Source organism: Hemitrygon akajei, chromosome 26 (genome assembly GCF_048418815.1).
Source record: "Hemitrygon akajei chromosome 26, sHemAka1.3, whole genome shotgun sequence".
Lineage (NCBI taxonomy): Eukaryota > Metazoa > Chordata > Chondrichthyes > Myliobatiformes > Dasyatidae > Hemitrygon > Hemitrygon akajei.
In genome coordinates, this window is record NC_133149.1 from 44,001,742 (window position 1) to 44,026,945 (window position 25,204).

General features: G+C 42.6%; 1 protein-coding gene across 2 annotated transcripts in view; it reads left to right on the top strand.

Moving 5' to 3' along the window:
- The window catches only part of dscaml1 (Down syndrome cell adhesion molecule like 1), a 673,508-nt gene that overhangs the window by 558,450 nt on the left and 89,854 nt on the right, over nt 1-25,204 (top strand). For both annotated transcript variants that reach the window (XM_073030068.1, XM_073030069.1), the window contains 4 exons: nt 57-210; nt 7,965-8,082; nt 13,118-13,281; nt 18,186-18,284. In XM_073030068.1, the coding sequence (XP_072886169.1) occupies nt 57-210; nt 7,965-8,082; nt 13,118-13,281; nt 18,186-18,284 (535 nt within the window). The remainder of the gene's footprint in view (nt 1-56; nt 211-7,964; nt 8,083-13,117; nt 13,282-18,185; nt 18,285-25,204) is intronic.

The following is a 25,204-nucleotide window of genomic DNA, read 5'->3' on the forward strand; positions in this document are numbered from 1 at the left end:
AACCTCCTGCCAATGTAGTTGCAACAGACTAATCGAACCCTGTTTCTCCTGCACAGGCTCCCAGTGAATATGAGGCTTCGCCGGAGACCCTGTACTACCAGATCCCAAACCTAAAGAGCAAACAGCAATATTTGCTCTGGGTGGCAGCAGTTACATCGGCTGGTCGAGGCAATGTCAGCAATAAGGTCACCGGGGAGCCTGCAGCAAAGGGTATGTCAGCAGTTCTCAGCTGCCTTATTAACAATGACCTTTGTTACAACTGGACACAATTTGAGAGCAGTGTGAATAAGTTGAGAGGTGACTGGTATGAGTATCGATGGGGGGAGATGGGTTTCCAAAACTCTCCACAACTGGGTATTTCATCACCAATGTGCCAGTGCCTATTGTAGACACGAGGCTTTGGATCTGTGGGCTTCAGAGGGAGTGCACAGCTCTGAGACCCTGCAATGACTAGGCTGTAATCAGTGTTGGAACAACTAGTGGTGAAGCTTCACACATCAGAGCACTAAAAATCGAAGCTAGCAGATGCTCTGTGCAAGACAATGAGAAGAATTTGGTCTTCACTAATCAATAATTTGGGATTTATGTTGAAGATGTTGGTGAAGCCTAATTTGGAGTTCTTTGTGCAGTCTTGGTCACCTACATACAAGAAAAATATCAATAATATTGAAAGAGTACAGAGAAAATTTACAAGGATGTTGTCAGAACTTGAGGACTTCAGTTATGGGGAAAGGTTGAATAGGTTAGGACTTTATTCTCTGAAGCGTAGGAGAATGAGGGGAGATTTGATAGAGGTATGTAAAATTACGACGGGTATAAGTAGGGTAAGTGCAAGCAGGCTTTTTCCCTGAGGTTGGGTAAGACAAGAACTAGAAGTTATGAGTAAGGGTGAAAGGTGAAATATTTCAGGGGAACCTGAGGGGAAACTTCTTCATTCAGAAGGTGGTGAGAGTGTGGAATGAGCTGACAATGGAACTGCTGGATGCTGCTTCGATTACAACATTTAAAAGAAGTTTGGATAAGAACACGGATGGGAAGGGCTATGGTCTAGGTATGGGTCGACGGGAGTAGGCAGATTAACAGTTTAGCATAGATTAGATGTGCTGAAAGGCCTGTTCCTGTGCTTTTGCACTCTATGACTCTAAGAACGGGAACTTGATTCTTGATTTCCATTTGGTGATCTCAGCACAATGAGCACCTAGCATTTTTTAGTGACACGGGTTACCCTGCAAGAGTGTTAACTTTCACTGCCAGTGAAGGAACTGTGTGGAATGTTGGGAAAATGTAAGTGAATTGTACATAAAATTGGCCAGTTCATTTTCCCAATGGAACGGAATTCATCAGAACTAACCAGGGGCATGAGTTAACCCAGTCGAATCACTTCTATGTGCGATTTGCTCATGAAAAATGCGTAATTTATAGGCTAGGGTGGGCTGTCCTCGACTGCCAGTACCATTGGGTTTACTCCATGAGCAGGGTTCAATGATTGGTGTATAAATTCAGTAAGAACATGATTAATGTATCAGACCTTGAACAACTGGAACAAGTCTACAGTTGGGAATCAGCAAGAACTGAGTGCTGCTGAGGGAGGGAGAAGGTGGGGCAGCAGTTAGCATAACCCTATTACAGTGCCAGCTGTAAGATTGGCATTTGATTCCCAGTGCTGTCTGGAAGGAGTTTGTACATTCTCCCTGTGACTGTGTGGGTTTCCTCCAGGTGCTCGAGTTTGACTCCCACATTCCAAAGACGTAAAGTTAGGGTTAATAAGTTGTGGCCATGCTATGTTGGCACCAGAAACATGGCAACACTTGCAGGCTGCCCCCAGCACATCCTCAGTTAAATCTGATGAAAATCAGGTGCCAGGGCAGAGACCTATAATCTTAGCTCTTGTTTCTCTCTCAGCAGATTGTGCCTGACCTGCTGAAAGGCAGCACTATCTGGTTATTTCAGTACTGGCCACCAGCATTACTCCAGTCTACATGTTCAAATTCAAATTCAAAACTTCAAATTCAAATTCAAGTTTAATTATCATTCAACCATACATAAATACAGCCAAACGAAACAGCATTCCTCTGGGGGCAAGGTGCAAAATACAGTACCAACAGCACATTCAAAATAGTGAGCAAAAAAACCATAGTCACACAAAATAAGCACATATATAGTCCAAGACCCTGAGCGACAAGTCCTGCAAGTTGATTGTACAGATTCCCAGCAGTGCGTAGCCACTGCATTCCAGTCTGTCATTGCAAAGATCGAGCACTGGGTGGCAGCACTGAGGAGAGAGGCCAGCTTTACCACCTCTGGCGTCTCTCTCCTGGACTGCAGCAGCAGGCAAGCCCGTGGCTTGAGGCGTAATCCTCACTACAACTGAGGCCATGCAGCTCCTGCCTGTCACGCCACTGAAGAAGGGAAACACGCCTGCAGCACCTTACGTTATCAGAGTCCTATTGAGTCTTGCGATTGCAAGAGGAACGTCCAAGACAGTCACCCACGGTTACACTGCACGCCACCTTCGCATACCCACTTCGATACCTTCAGCAACACAGTCTGCACCTGGTCCAGCTCCTCCAACACGCCGGCCAGATCGTCCGACACCCTGGACATCCCAGCCAGCTCTTTCGATTAATGAGCAGCTCACTGGTGGGATAGAGCCTCAGCACCCGAAACTCTTGAAGCCCAGCATGGTCTTGCGATCATAAAAAACATGGTTAACAAATAAAAAAGCACATTTGGTTGCCCCCACCCGCACAAGAGGCTGCTGCATCTGAACACGGCATATCTTACCGAAAGTTCAGTTGGTTGATGTAATGGAACTGAATATATTGATGTGAACACAGCTAACGACCACACCAAAATGCTAAACAGGCAGAACAGAACAATGTTAAATGAAGCCATTTTACCTTTGCCACATTCTTATCTTCTTAATCAGTATACAGAGATGAGGTATTTCTTTAGCCAGAAGGTGGTGAATCTATGGAATTCAATGCCACAGATGGTTGTGGAGGCCAAGACATTGGGTATTTTTAAAGCAGAGTTTGATGGGTTCTTGACTAGTCAGGGTGTCAAAGGTTATGAGGAGATGACAGGAGAATGCGGTGAGATGGATAATAAATCAGCCATGATGGAATGGTGGAGCAGACTCAGTGGGCCAAGTGGCCTAATCTTACATCTTATGTATGGCCTTATGGTCTCAGCAACACAGAAGTGTAAGCTCTACCTTAATAGATGGGTTACCAAACTGGGTTCCATCAAACAAATTCAGTGTGCATCATTTAACTGTTAGTGTTAGGGCACATTGGGTAACCTCTTGCTAACCTTATGTTGTGCAGATAATTCACCTGAAAGAATGTAACAGAGCCACCAGACCAGTGGATCACTGTGAAAAGGCACCTAGCCCCATTCAGTCCCCCTATTGAGTGACACCATTGGGTCATAGACTACTAAAATACCATAGTTCAGAAACAAGCCCTTCCGCCCATCTCGTCTGTGCTGCTCTGGTCTTTTATCTAGTCTCAGCTACCTGCACCCAGACTATAGCGCTCCATTCCCTTTTAATCCATGTACTTATCCAAACCTCACTTAAATGTTACAACTGAATCTGCATTCTTAGTAACATAGAAAGCCTACAGCACGATTCGGCCCACAATGCTGTGCAGAACATGTACTTACCTTAGAAATTACCTAGGGTTACCCATAGCCCTCTATTTTTTTGAGCTCCATGTACCGATCCAGGAGTCTCTTAAAAGGCCCTAGTGTATCTGCCTCCACCATCATCGCCGGCAGCCCATTCCACACACTCACCACTCAGCGTGAAAAAAAAACTTACCCCTGACATCTCCTCTGTACCTACTTCCAAGCACCTTAAAACTGTGCCCTCTGGTATTAGCCATTTCAGCCCTGGGAAAAAGCCTCTGACTGTCCACACAATCAATGCCTCAAAAGCCTCTGACTATCCACACAATCAATGTTCCTTTTAAATATTTCACATTTTCCCCTATGTCTATGACCCTTAGACCTTATACAAACAGAAAACACTAGGAACATTCAGCAAGTTGGACAGCATGTGTGGAATCAGGAAAAGTTAATATTCCAGGTCCAAGTCCCTTCAACAGAACTGGGAATGAGAAAAAATAAGTTTAGTTTTGGTTGAAGAGAAGGTAGGGGAGGGTTAGGGTAAAGGAAGTTTCTCTGAAAGGGTAAGACCAAATGGGCTAATAGGAAGTTTGAAACAGATCATGCTTCTTTACTTGTGCTGTGTGTTATTAATAGTAGGGCTGTGGGACATGCCCAGGAGGTGGGACTGTATTAATGGAAAGAGGGCGAAAAATTGAGCTCAGATAACAAATGGGTGGCTGGTAGAAATTATTAACCATGAGGGGTTACCAACAAGCCAAAACTGATTTATTTTTCAAAGCAGTAATTCCTGAAACTAGTCATCAGAGTGTGTACACCACTAACATTTACCTGGTTGTTTCATCTATAGAATTTTGCTTCATTGTGAAGCATTTGGTTAATATCGATTAAGCTGTGTGCTGTTTCCTCTCTACATCTCCTTTTTCTTCACAGTGATCTTTTCATATTTTGCTTTCAGTATCTCTTTCCATTTTCAATCAGTGTCAATCTTATGTAATTGCTAGTTGTCAGTTTATGTGCTGAACAGGTGTTATCAACCTAACAGGTCAAGCTCTTCTTTTGGTAAATTATAACAAGGGAAGAAATGTCTCCCTTTCTGCCTCTCGAACTCGCTGCTTCATTAAGAGGAGTTGATGCAATAGCTTGTTAGCTGGCACCTCGACAGCAAAAAATGGATCTGATTTCCTTTTGAAGCCTGTCTTCAGTCTACTGGTCCCTGGAGTATGGAGGAATGGTAAACAGATTCACTAGAAAATAACAACATGCAAATAGGTTTGTCCATTTAAACCATGGTGTGACTCAAACACACCCTTTTTCACATCACGGAAGTTGTTGATAATTAACAAGATTCTGCCGTTTATATCACGGGATAAAGGAGATTATGTCTGAAAATGGTGTGACTGAAGAAACAATCTAGCTTGCTGGAAATTTCAGTGGCAGCTCTGCCATGTCTCAGCGCCTTCACCTGATGTTATGCTACACAATCCTGCTAATGAAGACTAATATAGAGTCATAGAGCACTACAACGCAGAAACAGGCTTTTCTACCCATCTAGTCCATTCTGCCTAGTCCCATCTGGACTATAGCCCTCCATATCACTCTGCCTACGTACTTAAACAGACCTCTTAAGTATTGAAATCGAACCCACATCCACCACTTCTGGCAGCTCACACCAACCTCTGAAGAAGTTCCTCTCAAGTTCAGCCCTTGCTAAATCCCCAGTCAATAGGCTGCAGCTTGGACAGCTGTTGGGTGGTAATGCCAATCCCATCCCCACCATACAGGACAACTGGTGTAATACTGCTCTGTGAGCCCATTTAGGTCCCTGGTCATTAACATTGACAAAGGGCAGAAGAGGACTCTGGTGCAAGTGAATTAATGGTCCTGTGTTTCTTCTTATCTATATTACACATGGAGAAATGCAAGTGCTGGAGGCCTATTGATATCAGTGGAACAATACCCCATTCAGTCCTTTCCAAGCACAAATTAATTTTTCAAAGACATTTGAAGCCTAAGGTGGCCACAAGCACACAAATCTGTGTCTGCTTCCTTAAGCCATTCAATGAAGTTATTTGTGGAGGAGTGATATCATTGTAGCTAATATCAAGGCATACAGATGGAATGTGAATTTATAATTCATGATTCAGATTCAGTTTATTGTCATTTAGAAATCACAAATGCAATGCAGTTAAAAAATGAGACAACGTTCCCCCAGAATGATATCACAAAAGCATATGACAAAACAGACTACACCAGAAAATCCATGTAACATTTGGCAATCCCCAATCCAGAGTCCGAAGAGGCTGCTGAGTATTAATATCGCGCTACCGTCTTAGCGCGTTCCCCAGAAAGGAGCTCCAAATCCACCAGACAAAAACAAGACCAAAAACTAAAGCTACAACACCTGCACAAAACCACATAATTACAACATATAGTTACAACAGTGCAAACAATAGCATAATTGATTAAAAAACAGATTATGGGCACAGTAAAAATAGTCCAAGATGTTAAAGGACTATAAGTTCAAAAGAAATCACCACACAGTTTCCACAAGTCCCCAGGGTCCCGACAGACTCGCCATCCCACGCCGGCAGCAGAAGGGAATACCCCCGCTATGGACTTCCATGGCGCCGCCCGACTCAGCCTCGCAGATGCAGCACACAATGGAAGCTCTGTCGAAACCAGCCTCGCAGACGCAGCACACACCGAAAGCGACCTGAGTCCATCGAAAGGACTCCGAGTCCGTCGAACCTCCGAGCCGACGACCATTCCCTCCGGCACAGCTTCTCCGAGCACCATCCTCTGCCGAGCGTATTAAGACAGCCCCGCCAACGGCCATCGGCAACGTGACCCCGAGGACTGGGGGCCTGTTCTTCCCAGCAGAGTCCCGGACCTCACAGCAGCAGCAGCAACGAAGGTCTTCCTGGAATTTCCCGATGTTTCTCCGTGCTTCCACGTCCGTTTTCAATCGATTATGATTGCACACGGCACCCCACTTCAGAAATAACAGATAATCAGTTTCGGAGTGGCCGCTGCAAGCTGCATCGCGCCGCCATCTTGAATCTTCTTTCAGTAGAAAACACTTTGATCTCCAGGAACCTCTTCTTCATTGTCAGGGAGGTTTTTTCTTGAATTGGTGTAGGGTTGTTCAATGCATTGCTTAATATACGTATGATCCTGCATTGTACACGTTACCTTATATTGTCCTGAACCAGAGTGGATAACTTCACTCACCTTATAACCATATAACAATTTCAGCACGGAAACAGGCCATCTCAGCCCTTCTAGTCCGTGCCGACGCTTACACTCACCTAGTCCCACTGGCCCGTACTCAGCCCATAATCCTCCATTCCTTTCCTGTCCATATACCTATCCAACTTTACTTTAAATGACAATACCGAACCTGCCTCTACCACTTCTACTGGAAGCTTGTTCCACACAGCTATCACTCTCTGAGTAAAGAAATTCCCCCTCATGTTACCCTTAAACTTTTGCCCCCTAACTCTCAAATCATGTCCTCTTGTTTGAATCTCCCCCACTCTCAATGGAAAAAGCCTATCCACGTCAACTCAATCTATCCCCCTTGTTATTTTAAATACCTCTATCAAGTCCCCCCTCAACCTTCTACGCTTCTAACACTGATAACCTTAACACTGAATTGATTCCACAACCTGTGGACTCACTTTCAATGAGTCTACAACTCATGTTCTCAATATTACTTATTTATTTGTTTTTATTTGCAAAATTAGTCTTTTTGCACATCAGTTTTGTCTGTTTTGTGGATAATTTTTCATCAATTCTATTGTAATTCTTTATTTTCCCATAAATATCTGAATGAAAATTTATCTCAGGGTTGTATATGGTGACTTACAGTTTGTCCTTTGATAATTTTACTTTGAACTTTGACAATTATGAACTCTGAACGGTTTTAGATACAATGCTTCAAGTGCCATACAACGCACCATTTTGTATATTTACTCCATATTTCTATTTATTTATGGAATGTGGATATTGATAGTGTTGCCAACATTTATTAGCCAAACTTAATCTCTTCAAGATGGTGATCCGCCTTCTTGAGGTGCTGTGGTCTTCTGGTGAAAGTACCTGTTGGTTGGGGGGTTCCATATTTAAATCCACCAATGATGTATTTCCAAGTCATGAGAGGGCACAGGTTCTATGGTATATTGTGGAGTTCAAGCTCTGTATTGTACATCCTCTCTTAGCTGATGTATGCTGTACAAGACATAGGATTGCAAACTAGTTTCTGTAATGAATATTGCGGTGCAAGCTGCAGACTTGAACATCTAAAACTTCTTTGATTTGAATTATAGCGCCAGCAAGGATTATTGCATTTGGAGGAACGGTGACTACTCCTTGGATGAAAGATGTGTTTCTACCTTGCCGAGCTGTAGGTGATCCAGGACCTACCATCAAGTGGACAAAAGACAGGTAAAGCAAACTGACTATGTGGCATGGCATTGTAAATCCCTGCCTCCAGAGCATTAAAGTTCAGTGAGGCCTATTCATCCATGGTGTAAGAGACTCTTAGACAGGCACATAGATGAAAAAAAAATGGAAGCCTATGTCAGAGGGAAGGGTTAGATTCAGTAATACATACAAAATGCTGGAGAAACTCAGCGGGTCTGGTAGTATCCGTAGAAAGGAATAAGAGGGCTAAGACTCTTTATCAGAACTGGAAAGGAAAAGGGAAGAAGCCAAAAAAGGTTTCAGGAGGGGAAGGAATACAAACTAGAAGGTAATAAGTGAAGCCAGGTGAGGGAGAAGGTAGGTGAGTAGGAGGAGGAAGGGGTGAAGTGAGAAGCTGGGAAGTGTTGGATGAAAAAGGTAAAGGGTTGGAGAAGAAGGAATCTGATAGGAGAGGAGAGTGAATGATGGGAGTAAAGGAGAAAGAAGGAGCACCAAAGCGAGGTGACAGGCAGTTGAGAAGAGAAGAGGTAAGAGGGGAGCCAGAGTGGGGAATGGAAGAAGAGAGAAGGGGAAGGGGGAAAATTGCCAGAAGTTAGAGATGTCTTATATTCATTCTGTTAGGTTGAGGGCTACCCAGACAGAGTATGAGATGTTGCTGTCCAACCTGTGAGTGGCCACATTGTGGTAATAGCATTAGTAGAGTTGGATTGATCTTAGAGTAGGTTAAAAGGTCGGTACAACATCATGGGCCAAAGGGCCTGTACTGTGCTGTCATGTTCTATATTCTATGTAAGTCTACAGTGCTGGGACCAACATTGAGATGCTCCTCCAATACTTTGACCACAGTGCTCCCCCACTGAGAGGCTTTCCAGGACCTTTTAGAGGCTCTGCACAGTGAGGGATCTCAATTGGGGAATGAGGGAATACAGACGAATCTCTCTAACCCTCAGAATTCTGCTATTATTGACCAATAATGCAAACAGCATTAACAGTTGCCATGGAAATGATTGCTGCTTAGATGTCTAATGATATTCATGGAGAGATGAAGAATGATAACAACACTGGGACAGTGATGTAGGCTAACAAATAATAACACTCTCAACCAAGCAAAATACCATAACCTTCAAACTTCTGGGCACCATATTACACCTTAATTTTTTAATGTTATGATAATTCATACTCTGTGTTTGGAATTGTCGAATCTATTTAAATGGTGATAGTAATCTATTAAAATATGTTTAACAAAAGAGAGTGGGATGAAGTATTTTTTAAAAATGTTTAAAGAAAATGCGTTAATTCTGGGCATTTATTATAATTGGAGCTGTTGCTGCTACATGGACAAAATGGAGCCAGCAACTAAAGCTCTGCCTCATCACAGAGGCCATGACCCAGACTTCTCGTTTTCCCAGGTGTTAACCAAAGGCACCCTCCAGGGGGATAAACAAGGCTGCAATTAAATTAAAATTTTTGTGAGGTGTTTCTGCATGTGTCTCAAAAGCTAATCTCAGGAAATATCTCCTGAACCCTTTAGTGAGTGTAATGTGGCCTTCCACCCCAGGCCTTAACCGTCAGGTTCATTTGCTGAATGCGAACAGCTTACTAGCCCTCCAGGAACATCTGCACTCTCCAGGAATTCCCAGTACAGTGATAGAAATAGAGTGCTTCTCCCGCACTGAACACTTTTCTGGAAGTTCATTAGTTGTAACCAGTAGAGCCCCTACCTCACAGCTCAGTGACCTGGATTCAATCCCAGTGCTATCTGTGTGGAGTTTGCTGTTTCTGCTTGTGACCACATGGGTTTCTTCCGTTACTGCAGAGTCCCACTACAGGCCAAAGACGAGCATTTTTAAAAAATTGTTTATTTATTTAGAGATACAAAATGGTAGCAGGCCCTTCCGGCTTACAAGCTGCCCAATGACATGCATGTGACCAATTAACCTGTGAACCATGTACATATTTGGAATGTGGGAGGAAACCAGAGCACACGGAGGAAACCCACATGGTCACGGAGAACATACAAACTCCTTACAGACATTGGCCACTGTAAATTGCCCCTAGTGTGTATTAAGTGGTAGAATTTGAGGAGGTTTGGGAGGAATGTGGGCAGAATGTGGACAATTTCTTGGATAGAAAAGAAATTGGAAATACACTAAACTAAGAAAGGAATAGAGGGATATGGGCCTAATTTGAGGAAATGGGATTAGATTAGGCAGGTATCATGGTCAGCATGAATAGTATGAACCGAAGAGCCCGTTTCTGTGCTGTACAACTCAACAATTGTGCTAACTTGGAATTAGTGTAAATGAGCGCTAAGTAGTTAGTGGGCCTGTTTCCTGTCTATGACATTCACTTATCAGTTATAAAGTTAACAGATAAAGGGAGAAGTAGCTCTATGATTGTGAGGATGGGATTTCCAGTTGGCACGAGGAAGTCATGGTGGATGTGTTGCAGGACCAATAGCAGGAACATGGGGGTGGGATAGTTCAGTCAGCAGTCCGATGATTAACCTCTCAGACTATGGCCATCCAGAGTTAACAATTCCAGCACAAATGAGTGAAGATAAGGTAAAACATGGAAATGTCGGCTACATTGTCACTGAACAATATCCTACTTATGCCAACAATTAAAGAAATCTGATCTTTGTAAATAAAAACTAGAATTGGTATAGCACAGAAGGTTACCAGCCAGCTTGACAAGTAGATGCTGGTCCCATTTAAAACAGTCCCATCATCCCCTCGTCTTTCCCCGCAGCCTTGCAAATTGATCTCTCAGTTGCCTAACTCATCAAGAATTTCCCCCACTCTTACAACCATAACCACTCCTTGAGTACTTTTTCACTCCTCGCAGTCACCCTTAATTTTTGACAAGAAGTTTTTTTTTAATCAACTAACAAAACATTGATTAGACCATACTTCTGTGCAGTTCTGGTCATCACATTCATTGGTAAACTGGTTAAATTGGTTTATTGTTGTCAGATGTACAGAGGTACAGTGGAAAAACTTTGTTTTTGTATGCCATCCTTATGGATCATTTTATCACAACAATGCGTTGAGGTAGTACAATATCAGAATGCAGAATAAAATGTAACAATTACAGAGAAAGTGCAGTTGCAGCAGGCAGTAGGGTGCAAGGCCACGACAAGGTCAAGAGCACAGCGGATTATACTAGGGAACCATTCAATGGCGCTATAACAATGGGATGGAAGCTGTCCTAGAGCCTGGTGATACAATAACTACAGGAAAGGTGTGATTACATTAGAGAGGATACAGAAATAAATCAAAAGAATGTTGCCCGGATTGGAGGGTTGGAGGAATAACAAGAAGCCGGACAGGCTGGGTCCTTTTTCCATTTAGCAAAGAGGAAGAGGGGTAACATGATAGAAGTATATAAAATTATGAAAGACATAGGCTAGACAGAGACTGTTTCCCATAGTAGAGATGTCTAAAATGAGAGGGGGTAGGTTTAAGGTAAGAGTGAGGAGGTTTAAAGGGGATTGGAGGGGTAATTGCTATTTGAATGAGCTGCCAAAGGCGGTGGCGGAGGGAGGAACAATTACAATATTGAAGGGGCATCTGGACAAGTTCATGAATGAGCAGAGGATGAAGGGATGGGGAATTAATGCAGGTGTATTTAGTTCAGATAGGCCTGATGTTCAGCCTACACATGATGGGCTAAAGGGCCTGTTTCTTTGATTTATAACTCGATGACCCTGTGAGTCGATCTGTTTACCATGATCCTTAAACTAACTGCTCACGCAAGCAGCTTCCTCTGTTCACTCTACATAAACCCATCATGGTGTTGAACAGTTCCATAAGATCTCCTCACCACCTTCTTTATTCCATTGAGGACAACCCCAGCTTGGGGCTAAATCCCCTAAGACTTATTCATTTAGAAACACAGTGTGGATTGAGCCCTTCTGGCCCAACAACCCTCCCGCTTAACTCTACAATGATCAATTAACCTACTGCCGGGTGTGTCTTTGGAATGTGGGAGGAAACTGGAGCTCCCGGAGGAATCCAATGTGTTGACGAAAAGAACATACAAGCTTTCTTACAGATGGCCCTGGAATTCCGGTGTCCTGAGCTGTAATAGCATTGCACTAATCATTATACTGTACTACCATGGCATCCAAACTCTACAATTCTTCAAAGGTTTCAAAGCTACAATTTAATGTCAGAGAAATGTATACAGTATACATCCTGAAATGTTTTTTCTTCACAAGCATCCATGAAAACAGAGGAGTGCCCCAAAGAATGAATGACCCCAAAGTCCCCCCAGCTCCCCTCCCTCCCGTGCGTAAGCGGCAGCAAGCAACAATCCCCCCTCCCTCCCACCGGCAAAAAAAGCATCAACACTCACCACCGAGCACTCAAGCATGAGCAAGGCACAGCAAAGACACAGACTTGCAGTTACCCCAGAGACTACATTGTTCACCCGGTATCGACACACCACGGGCTCACTCTCTCCCTAATAAAGGAGAAAGAAATGTCTCCGTTTCACAGCGAGAGGGGAGACATAACAAACAACTCGCTGGTTTACGATGTTAAAAATCCATTACGTTGCTTTTTTTTCGAGCTCTGTGCCCAAAGATCTGGGCACACAGCTGTAGATATTCCAGCTCGCCCGACTCACACGGGTCTCCTGCCATGACACCAACCCTCGATTCACCCGTCTCCAGAGCACTGAGATCCTAGGCTTCTGAATCCGAGCCGGATTCTTAGGCCGAGCCCTTGGCATGCTGAACAACAACGGCCAGCCATGAAACCCTGATAGTGGGTCCCATTCCCGCAAAGAACTGTAGTCAGCGTGTGACTCAGGGTCAGGGTCTTCAAAAGAGCCCTGAAAGGGAAAAATAAAGATATTAAAGATAGAAATAGAGCTGTTTCTGAAGATCATGTAGTCATTCCAGTAAATGTTTTCTGTGCCTTCTCTCAAGGATGCCATGTCCTTTCTTAAATGGATATATTATAAGGAGAAATCTCAATGGGAAGGAAATAAGTTAGAAGTGCAGGTTGATTTTGAGTGGTAGTTAACTGCAGCTCGGTGTTTGTTACAGTGAGGACTCTGCTATTCCGGTGCAAGTTGATGGCCACAGAATGATCTTCAACAATGGCACTTTGTTTCTTCGCTCTGTCAGGGCAGAGGATTCTGGGTATTATACCTGCACGGCTACAAATACCTGGGGCTTTGACACAATCATCGTCAACCTCTTGGTGCAAGGTGAGTGTGTGCTCATGGTGAGTTTTTGTTCCTTTCTCCTCCGCTGTGGACTTTGTAACATTAATGGTGACAAGACCTCCAGGTGCTTTGCCTCTCATACTGGACATGGTGTCCAAAATAAACCCTTTAGCTCCATCCCGATCCCATTTTTAATTGCCATGATTCCTTGTTAAACAATCCTAAAACTGTTGGTCATATCGACAGCATTGCAGTTCTCGCAACGTCATCAAAACCCGGAGAGCTGATGATCAGCTACAGGAGGAAGAAGCCAGAGATCCATGAGACAGTCCTCATTAGGAGGACAGAGGTATAGAAGATCAGTAGCTTTAGATCCTTTGGTGTTAACATATCAGAAGATTTGTCTTGGGACTAGCACCACAAGTATTATCATAAAGAAGGCACAACAGTGCCCCTACTTTCCAAAAACTGAGACAAACTTCCATTGATGTACTATGGAGAGTATCCTAACTGTTGGCATCATGGCCTCGTATGGATGCCCAGGAAAGAAAAGAAGCTTCAGAAATTGGTGGATACAGCTTAGTCCATCACAGGCAAAGCCCTCCCCACCATTTAGTACATTTACAAGGAGCACTGTCACAAGAAAGCAGCATCCACGACCCCCAATATCCTGACCATGTACTTTTCTCACAACTACCATCAGATAGGAGGTACAGAAGCCTTAGGACACACATCACTAACAGTTTATTACCCTACAACCATCAGCTTTCTCAACCGGTGTGGGTAACTTCAGTCACCACTATCCTGAACTGATTCTGCAACCTATGGAACACACAGAAGATGCTGTAAGAACTCAGCAGGCCAGGCAGTTTCAATGGAAAAAAGTAAGCAGTCGACATTTCCGGCTGAAACCCTTAATCAGGATGAAGGATCTTGATGAAAGATCTCGGCCCGAAACATCGACTATACGCCTTTCCATAGATGCTGCCTGGCCTGCTGAGACCCTCTGGCATTTTGTGTGTATTGCTGGGATTTCCAACGTCTGCAGATTTTTTTGTGTTTGTAATTGGACTACCACCTGTGGATTCACTTTCAAGAAACTCCTAACATCTCATGTTCTCAGTACTTTTTTTGCACTGTTTGTTTTATTTTGCAGAATCAGAATCAGGTTTATTATCACCGGCATGTGATGTGAAATTTGTTAACTTAGCAGCAGCAGTTCAATGCAATACATAATCTAGCAAAGAGAGAAAAAAAATAATAAATAAAATAAAACATAATAAATAAGCAAGTAAATCAATTACGTTTATTGAATAGATTATTAAAAAATGTGCAAAAACAGAAATACTGTATCTTAAAAAAGTGAGGTAGTGTCCAAGGGTTCACTGTCCATTCAGGAATCAGATGACAGAGGGAAAGAAGCTGTTCCTGAATCCCTGAGTGTGTGCCTTCAGGCTTCTGTATCTCCTACCTGATGGTAACAGTGAGAAAAGGGCATGTCCTGGGTGCTGGAGGTCCCTAATAATAGATGCTGCCTTTCTGAGACACCACTCCCTGAAGATGTCCTGGGTACTTTGTAGGCTAGTGCCCACGATGGAGTTGACTAGATTTACAACTTTCTGCGGCTTCTTTCGGTCCTGTGCAGTAGCCCCTCCATACCAGACAGTGACGTAGCCTGTCAGAATGCTCTTCACAGTACAACTATAGAAGTTTTTGAGTGTATTTGTTGACATGCCAAATCGCTTCAAACTCCTAATGAAGTATAGCCACTGTCTTGCCTTCTTTATGACTGCATCGATATGTTGGGACCAGGTTAGATCCTCAGAGATCTTGACACCCAGGGACTTGAAGCTGCTCACTCTCTCCACTTCTAATCCCTCTATGAGGATTGGTATGTGTTCCTTTGTCTTACCCTTCCTGAAGTCCACAATCAGCTCTTCGGTCTTACTGATGTTGAGTGCCATGTTGTTGCTGCGGCACCACTCCACTAGTTGGCATATCTCACCCCTGTACGCCATTTCATCACCACTTGAGATTCTACCAACAATGGTTGTATCATCAGCAAATTTGTAGATGGTATTTGAGCTATGCCTGGCCACACAGTCATGTGTATACAGGGAGTAGAGCAGTGGGCTAAGCACACACCCCTGAGGTGCGCCAGTGTTGATCGTCAATGAAAAGGATATGTTATCACCAATCAGCACAGGTTGTGGTCTTCCGGTTAGGAAGTCGAGGATCCAACTGCAGAGGGAGGTACAGAGGCCCAGGTTCTGCAACTTCTCAATCAGGATTGTGGGAATGATGGTACTAAATGCTGAGCTATAGTTGATGAACAGCATCCCGACATAGGTGTTTTTCACAAAACCTATTGTATTTCTTTTTTTATCATGTAAATGCCCACAAGAAAATGAATCTCCTGGTAGTTTTTGGTAACATATACATACTTCGATAATAAATTTATCTTGAACTTTGAACCATGGAGTTGCAGTGACTTTTATATTTAGAGTTTGGACCTTCCCAATTAGCATCCAAAACAAATGATATACACCCCAAGATTATGGCTATGAGTGTTTGTTTATTTGGGTAATGTCAAGGAAGTATCTATGCTCCAAAATAGAAATGCATCAGGCTGAGGGAAACCTTTCACTCCTTTTAAACTGTCCCAACTCTTTGAAGAATTGTTCAATTAGATGCACTCCTGCTGCCTTTCACCAAAGACCCATCAAGCTTTTGTTCAATTCCACCGAAAGTCAACAGCGCCTTTGATTTGTCACTCATCCTGCATTCTCTAAGTCACAGCAAATCTCTGTTGGTATTATTCACCTCAGTCCCAGAGAACCAGAGTCAGAATCAATTTTTTCATCATTGATGTATGTTGCAAAATTTGTTATTTTGCCACAGCATACAGTACAAAGCATAAAAATTACTACAGTTAGTGGCCACTTTATTAGGCATCTCCTGCATCACTGAGTGTATGTTCACTTAGGTGAACTAAAAACAAAATTATTTTAGTTGAGACAATAAAAGTTACTTGTTGGTAAATACAGATCTGTCTATGCCTCTCTGGTCATTATTACAAGGGATGATTCTTGTAACAGAATTATTGTAACAATGGTCTTCTGCTGCTGTAGCTCTTCAAGGTTTGACGTGTGTTCCGAGATGTTCTGCTGCACACTACTACATTTTTATATTTCAAGGGGAACAGAATATAAAAACAAGGCGGTAATGTTGAGGCTTTATAAGACACTAGTCAGGCCGCACTTGGAGTATTGACAACAGTTTTGGGCCCCTTATCTCAGAAAGGATGTGTTGTCATTGGAGAGAGTCCAGAGAAGGTTCACGAGTATGATTACCAGAATGAAAGGGTTAACATATGTGGAGCATCTGGCTACTTTGGGCTTGTACTCACTGGAATTTAGAAAAATGCGTGGGGATCTCACTGAAATCTACTGAATGTTGAAAAGACTAGAAAAGGTGGATGTAGAGAGGATGTTTCTTCAGGTGGGGTATCCAGAACTGGAGGACACAGACTCGAAATTGAGGGGCAACCTTTTAGAACAGAAGTAAGGAGGAATTTTTTTTTTAGCCAAAGAGTGGTGAATCTGTGGAATGCTCTGCCACAGACTGCAGCGGAGGCCAAATTCGTGGGTATATTCAAAGCAGAAGTTGATAGTTTCCTGATTGGCTGGGGCATCAAGGCATATGGCAAGAAGGCGGTTGAATGGGATCAGGGATCAGCCATGATGAAATGTCAGAGTGGACTTGATGGGCTGAATGGCCTAATTCTGCTCCTATGTCTTATGGTCTTACTGTTGTAACATGTGGTTATTTGAGTTACTGTCACCTTCCTGTCAGCTTGAACCAGTCTGGCCATTCTCCTCTGATCTCTCTCATTAACAAGGTGTTTTCACCCATAGAACTGCTGCTCACTGGGTGTTTTTAATTTTTTTCGCACCATTCTCTGTAAACTTCAGAGATGGTTGTATGTGAAAATCTCAGGAGATCAGCAGTTTCTGAGATACTCAAATCACCCCATCTGGCATCAACAATCATTCCACGGTCAAAGTCACTTAGATCACATTTCTTCCCCATTCTGACATTTGGTCTGAACAACAACTGAACCTCTTGGGTTGCTGCCACATGATTGGCTGATTAGATATTTACATTAACAAGCAGGTGTACAGGTGTACCTAACGAAGTGGCCACTGAATGTATAAATTGCAAAATAAATAAATAGTGCAAAAAGTGAAGTATGCCAATGAAACTGTTACGAGATATTATAAATATCTTTCATTAATATGAATTATTTAAAATCCCCCCAACTTCTCCTTTCTTTCCTCAGAACTAGAGTTCCCCATTCCTCTATAATCCCACATCTTTTTAAAGCCTTGCTTCCTCATTTGTAGCCAGAGATTTCACTGGGATCCATGTTTCTAGGAGTTTGTTCAATCCATTTACAAAATAATCCCTAGCCTCTAAGAGTTCATTCTCATTATTTGGGTTGGACGGAAGCCAGTGGTCCATTAATGTCTCAAGAACAAAAGAAACCAGGAGCAGGAGTGCTCCACCTGCCCCAACATTCAATACGGCTGATCTGACCCAGGACTCAACTCCACTTCTGTACTAGTTCCCAAAATCTATCTATAAAATATGCCCAGTGATCCAACCTCCAGGGCAGAGAATTCTTGAGATTCACCACCCTGTGTAAGCTGGAATTCCTATGTGCCAGTTTAAATGACTGCTCCCTATTTTGTAATCACGTTCCCTCATTGAAATCTCCCCCACAAATGAAAACATCTACCTTGTCTTACCCTCATAGGATAATAAATGTTTTAATATGATCACCATTCACTCTATAACCCACTGTTCCTTAGATTTTGTTGTTGAAGTTGAAATATGTGATCATCTCAAAATATTTCATTTACAGTTTACTTGCTTTTTCCTAGTACCACCTGACCAGCCTCGCTTGACGGTGTCTCGAACTTCCGCCTCCTCCATTACATTGGCTTGGATACCTGGTGACAATGGGGGCAGTTCAATCAGAGGTATTTGGAGGTCTTAACCCTATACTATTAGCATTTATTCTGTATGTATTTGGAAACATCTGGTCTTTAATGTACATATTATTACAGCTATATTGCAACGTTTTATTTCTGCATGTCAATTTGGCACCGTAATCACTATCTAACGTCTGAGTCAAGCAATATTATGATGAAATGTTTCACTGATGGCATGGCTGGATTCAATCAGACATCAATCACAATGAGATATGGGTCAGCATGGACTGGTTGGGCCAAAGGGCCTGTTGCCCTGCTGTATTATTCTGTTACTATAAAAATGGGAAATGCTGCCAATGATTGACAATTCACATAGCAATCAATGGAGAATGAGACAGAATTAATGTTTCAGGTTGCTGGTATTTCATCAGATACACCCCAGTGGTAGATACAATGGGTCCTGGTTAGAGGTGCTATTAACCCCAACAGATGTAAGTGGAGCTATGATCATTTTTTAAAGATCAGTTTTATTTGTCTAATGTACATCAAAACATTGAAACATCCAGTGAAATGTGTTATTTTATCGATGACTAACACAGTCTGAGGTTGTGCTTGGGGCAGTTGGCAAGTGTCGCCATGCTTACAGCTCACTAATCCTAACCAGAGATTTGTGGAATGATGGAGGAAACCGGGGGAAACCTACTCTGTCACAGAGAGGACATACAAACTCCTTACGGACAACGGCAGGAATTGAACCCCGATGTGTGATCTCTGGCACTGTAAAGTGGTCTGCTAACTGTACAACATTCCACTGCAATCCAGTTCAGAGCCCCTAGTGTACATCTCTGAAAGCTGAGACCTCAAAGCTTTTCTGGGACTCCACCTGCAAACTCTGACCACAAATCTCCCTCGACGTACCTCTGTGAGTGAAGTTAAAAGGGGAATGAATGGTGGAAATGTTCCGACCCTGCGCCACTTACTCTGTCACAAATGATAGAATTTCTTGCCTCAGTGCGACTTGATTTCAGTTTTGCTAAGTATACATAACTCGCAAGAACTAAGATGTTAAGCCATGGTATTCTACCCTATTCAAAATCCTCCCTTTATTAGATGTGAAAAAAGACTTTCCTTTTGTTAACAAGTAAAACCCTTTATTCCCATCAATTAAGTAAATGGTGCTGTTTTTCATCTTATCCCTCAAATCATTTTGCTCAAAAATTCCATTAATTTGTCTCTTGAATCTATTTAGGCTGTGTCCAATTGAATGAGGTTTCCTGATATCCATTGATCTATTATTAAGGTTGGAAAATATTCTGCCCACCATTTCTTATAAGTCATGCCCCTTCTATTTGAACTCATCACTATTGTGAATGTTCAGCCTTGTCAATCGTCTTTGTAATCTTGAAAACATCATTAAGTGCTACCAGTGTCCTTGATTTTGTTATCACTTATCCGCACAAAAGCCTGGGTGGATAAAAACATTGCTGTCGGACAACCTTTCCTGTCTTCTTGGTTATGATAATGCCTGTTCTATTTTGTAATGGAAATACTAAATAGAGGAATTATTATTCTGGGACTGTATGTTCAGTCTAGATATAATCTTCAACAAGGTAGTTTTATTAGGTCTGATCATGTGGTCTGGAAAATCTACTGAAAATATTTGCTGGCAATAATATTGCTGGGAAGGAGATTTACCCTAAGCAGAGTCTGTCAACATGACAGCCTCCCTTATCAAAGACCCCAACCACCTAAGCCATGCTCTCTTCTTGCAGCTGCCATCAGGAAAAGGTACAGAAGCCTCAGGACTCACGCCACTAGGTTCAGGAGCAGTTATTACCCCTCAACAATTAGGCTCTTGTACCAGTGAGGATAACTTCACTCAACTTCACTCACCCCATCACTGAACTGTTCCCACAGCCTGTGGACTCACTTTAAAACACTCCTCATCTCATGTTCTCGATATTTATTGCCTATTTATTATTATTATTATTATTATTATTATTTTGTATTTCAATTTTGTTGACTTTTGCACATTGATTGTTTGTCCATCCCATTGAGGCGGTCTTTCATGGATTCTAATGTGTTTCTTGCAGTCGGTCCTGTGTATCTGCTGTCCTCATCTTTCTCGTTTGTAGGGATCACAGGTTTTGGAACTGCATAACTGCAGTGCCATTGATGGTAGACATTGTGGCCTGTGGTGGAATCAGTGAATAGTGGACCAGTCAAGTAGCTTACTTTGTCTTGTATTGTTCTAAGTTTTCACAAACAAGAGAAAATTAGCAGATGCCAGAAATCAAAGCAATACACAGTCCTGACGAAGGGTCTTGGCCTGAAACGTTGACTGTTTACTCTTTTCCATAGATGCTCCCTGGCCTGTTGAGTTGCTTCAGCATTTTGTGTGTGTGTTGCCTTGTCGGCTACTGCTTTTACTTGAGATGTACTTTTACTTGACATCCTTCTGGCTATGATCAAGAATATAATATAATAATACTTTGAAGGGGAGTCCAACGTCCAGGCTTATCTGTGATCGTTACAATGCTATTTGTGGATCTTGTTGGTAAATTGGCTGCCACATCTCCCATATTACAAGACTGATGAAATCTCTAAATTAATTCATTGGTTGTAAAACATCTCAGGACCTTGAGTGATGCAACATAAATGTGTCAAAGTATTATTCCTCTTACATTTATCTCCTTTGTAATTAATCCTTTTTCTCATTAGTTAACCTGAGGGAATACTGCATCCTAGTGTGAAGTCAAGTCCATTAGTTCCTTACAGAAAGCTCATTTGAATATGTTTAATTTGCCCCAGGTAGTTATGACCAATCCCCAATGCTTGTACATCTTCTGAAGGTAGGGGAGTGAGCATAAGCTAATTGAGATATTTTAAAAGGAGAGGATACACAGTGAGAACATAGGATCAGGAATTGGCCATTCAGCCCCTAAAGCCTTCCCCACCATTCAATCTGATTCAATATGTGTTCTTTGCGAGAACACATTTTTAGTAAAAGAGTAACACACAAAATGCTTAAGAAACTCAGGAAGTCAGGCAAAAGGGGAATAGCCAGTCAATGTTTCGGCAGAGACCAAGTATCAGGACTCAAATGTCAACTGCTCATTCCCCTCCATAGATGTTTCCTAACCTGCTGAGTTTTCCAGCATTTCATGTGTAACTCTGGATTTCCAGCAACTGCAGAATCTCTTGTGAAATTGGAGTTAGGTCCAGATTAGTCAAGATCTAATTGAATGGCACAACAGCCTCTGTGGTAGGTTCTGAACAACCTTTCCCTGTTCCTTTGTTCCTCAGAGCTGCTCCTGTAAGGTTGTAGTTATCACTGATCTGATTGATGTACGGGTATGTGCCCTCTTCAAGCAGGTGGTTGCAATTAGCACAATAAATGTAATTAATATGGCATTTTATTTGTTCACACATGTATATGAAGGGGTTATTGAGAGGAACACAGGCAAAATGCTGGAAAAACTCACCAGGTCAGACAGCATCTTTGTAAAAGAGTAAACAGTCAATGTTTTGGATGACTTTTTTGGGCTGAGACCCATCATAAGTTTTTTCATTGTGTTTCCAGCATCTGTAGAATCTTTTGTGTTTGGGTTTATTAAGAGAGTGTTTTTAAATGTCTGCCACAGACACCATCAGACGCCCTGCTGCCGGTGTCCTCGGTGAGTGCAGCCTTTGCCTGAAGAGGCATAACCTACAAAGTAGCAACGGCATGCTTACCTCCTTGACTTAGCCAGCCACGATCCTACTACTAGATCGAGTCTAGTAGTATACCGATGGAACATCACCTTCACGGCTAGGTTAGACCTGCCAGAGAACGAATCTCCGTCATATTTCGCTGATGTTCGGCCAGTGTCACTCCTACGCCACGGTGAGGCGCCAAGGTAGGATTTTGTCGGAGATGACAACTGAAACGATGACATTGTATCAAAAGCACATCAAGAAACTGACCAAGACACAACTCAGGCATTTACGCCAAATATTACGCATCAAGTGGCAAGAGAGGGTACCAGATGTGGAGGTGCTCAAACGTGCTGGGACAGTCAGCACAGAATTGCTCATCACAGCTTCTCAGCTGCGTTGGACTGGTCATGTCACAAGAATGAGCGATGATCGTTTATACAAAGCTGTTTTCTATGGTGAGCTACGTGAAGGAAAGAGGAAGCATGGTGGTCAGAGGCTGCGCTACAAAGATGTACTCAAGCTCCATATGAAAAACACTGACATGAATGTCAACACCTGGGAGAAAGATGCTTTGGACAGAAGAAGTTGGCGCTGCATTGCCGAGAAGTCAATCCCAGCTATCGAGGAGAAAAGGCAGAAGAAATATGAAGCAGGTCATGAATGCAGATATTCGGTGCTAGACCAGTCAAATTGCAAATACAACCGATGTGGGAGACAGTGCTGATCCAATGCTGTCTTGTGGCCCATAAACGTGCCTGCAGAGACTAAACTCTCAGCAAGTCAACATCGAAATTGATGGACAGCCGAAGAAGAAGAGTTTTTAAATGTGGGGTCCCCCAAAATATGATGTGTAATGATTGTCAAATATGCGAAAAAAAGATCCATTTCCTCACCTGCTTCTGTCTGTCTCACAATAGTGAAGTCATGAAACAAGAGATTCTGCAGGTGCTGGAAATCATTTCGGGCTAAGACCCTTCATCAGGATCTTGGCCCAAAGCATCAGCTCTCTATTCCTCTCCATAGATACTGCCTAACCTGCTAAATTCCTCCAGCATTTTGTGTGTGATACGATAGACCTGGGAGATGCTTTGTTGTCATCTTCATCACCCAATATTCCCCTCTAACCTCCATCCTCTCCACTCCAGCCAGACCACTTCTGGTCTTGGTGGTCAGTCAATGATTCCCAAGGTCAAAGGTAGGTGTGCTCAAATCTGATTTGATAATACCCAGCCCTCTTTTATCAGACACAAGTGCCTTTTTAGTAATCCTTCACTAGTGAATTAGAACAAAATCTATTTAGCAATAATTTCCTATTTAGTAAAATGACATTACTGCCTTTCTCACACATAGGTCAACAAACAGCAACAAAACATACAGAAGCAGTAAGAGAGAAGAGACCAACCCAGCAATTAATTATGAGCAAGCATTTAATTACCTTAACCAATCACTAAAATCCCTTCTCTCTCAAATTTGACTTGTTGATAAACTTTTTTTTTCCCCTTAATTGGGTTACTGATATTAAAATCTGAGCTTGGATATAAAAGCAGCATGTGCCTTCATCTCCATCCAGACTGCAGCACAGGAGATTTGATTGCCATAAAGAAATTGTCATGTGATTTCTGCCTGACTTCTCCTGAATACTAATCCCTCCAAGACAGAGACTAATAAATGCTGGGTAATTGAGAGATGTGAGTGTTGTAAAAGAAACAAAGAAACCGAATATGCAGGTAAAGAAATTCATTAATGAGGCATGAAGGACATTGAAAAGGGGTGAAAAGATATAGTATGAAAATGGGTCTTCTGGCCATCAAACGCCCATTGTAAAATAAAGTTTACCTTTTTTGGTTATATGTACATTGAAAAATTGAAACATACAGTGAAATGTGTCATTGCCTCAAGCGGCTGTGGAGGCCAAGTCTTTATGTATGTTTAAGGCAGAGGTTGATTGATTCTTGATCAGTCGGGGCATGAAGGGATACGGGGAGAAGGCAGAAGATTGGGGCTGAGAGGAATGATGGATCAGCCATGATTGAAAGGCGGAACAGACTTGATGGGCCAAATGGCCTAATTCTGCTCCCATGTCTTATGGTCTATGGTCTTATGATTCTGCAGGTGCTGGAGATCCAGAATAACACACACAAAATGGTGGAGGAAATCAGCAGATCAGGCAACATCTATAGAGGGGAATAAACATTTGAGGTTATGGGCCAATAGGAGAGGTATTACCTCCCTCTTGTTCCCCACCTTTTTTCCATTTGCTCCATGGTCCACCATCTCTCACCTCCTCCACCCAGCCCCCATGCAATCCTCTCTTCTCCCCTACTCCACCCATCCATCCATTCATGATTTAATGGAAGGGGGGCTGTGCAGGCTAGAGGGACAATGTGGCCACCTCCTGCTCCTATGTCAATGTTGTAAAGCAAAGGCACTAATTGAGTAAGAGGCTGTCGATGTAATTCAAACGTGTGCTTGTACTATAGCCTATATCGTGAGTAAGTGAAGTGCTGATGCTATTGATTATTATCAAGTGATCTAGGTTAGGCAATTCACAACAACTCTTAATGAATCAAAACTTGCACTTTATTATCTCTGCACAAACTAACTAAGTTGACCCAGGCCAACAATTTAACTCATGACTTCTACTGTTCCCTCCGTAACAACACTCACGCAGACCACTTCAACAATTTATAACACCAGTATAGGGATCTCCCATTGGCCAGTCAATTAATCCTTCTTCTCCCAGCGCCTGGCATATGTGGGGGTGGGGGAGGATTGTTGGTTGTCTTCCTTGTGATAGTTAGTCTCTGGAGTTATTACCGCTTTGCATTCAAAGCTCCTCATTCCTATACCCTACAAATCAATTCAAATGTGTTTCAATCTCATTGGTTCTAGACTATCTGGCTAATGTTTATCAGCTTCCTATTGGCTCTGGTCCAAGCCAGCCCTTTATTGTCCTTGCACAAGTGACAACCTGTAATTAATGCCTCTTTATTCTGAATCAGAGCATACTAGCCAGTTACTAGGTTCGAGTTACTTAGGTCAGACACAGATTCCCCTATTCGTAAGTCTGCATGTTCTATCATACCAAAGAACACCTCACCAATAACTTCTCATTTCAAAATGATCAACAGATTATCAGGAGCATCATTCTATCCACTTTAAAGCACTTTGATACAATTATTGCTGAGCAAAACTAGTTCACAACACAGGCCACAAAATGGAGGCTACAGGGCAGCTTCCCAAATATGCAACCAGATGACAAGAACAAA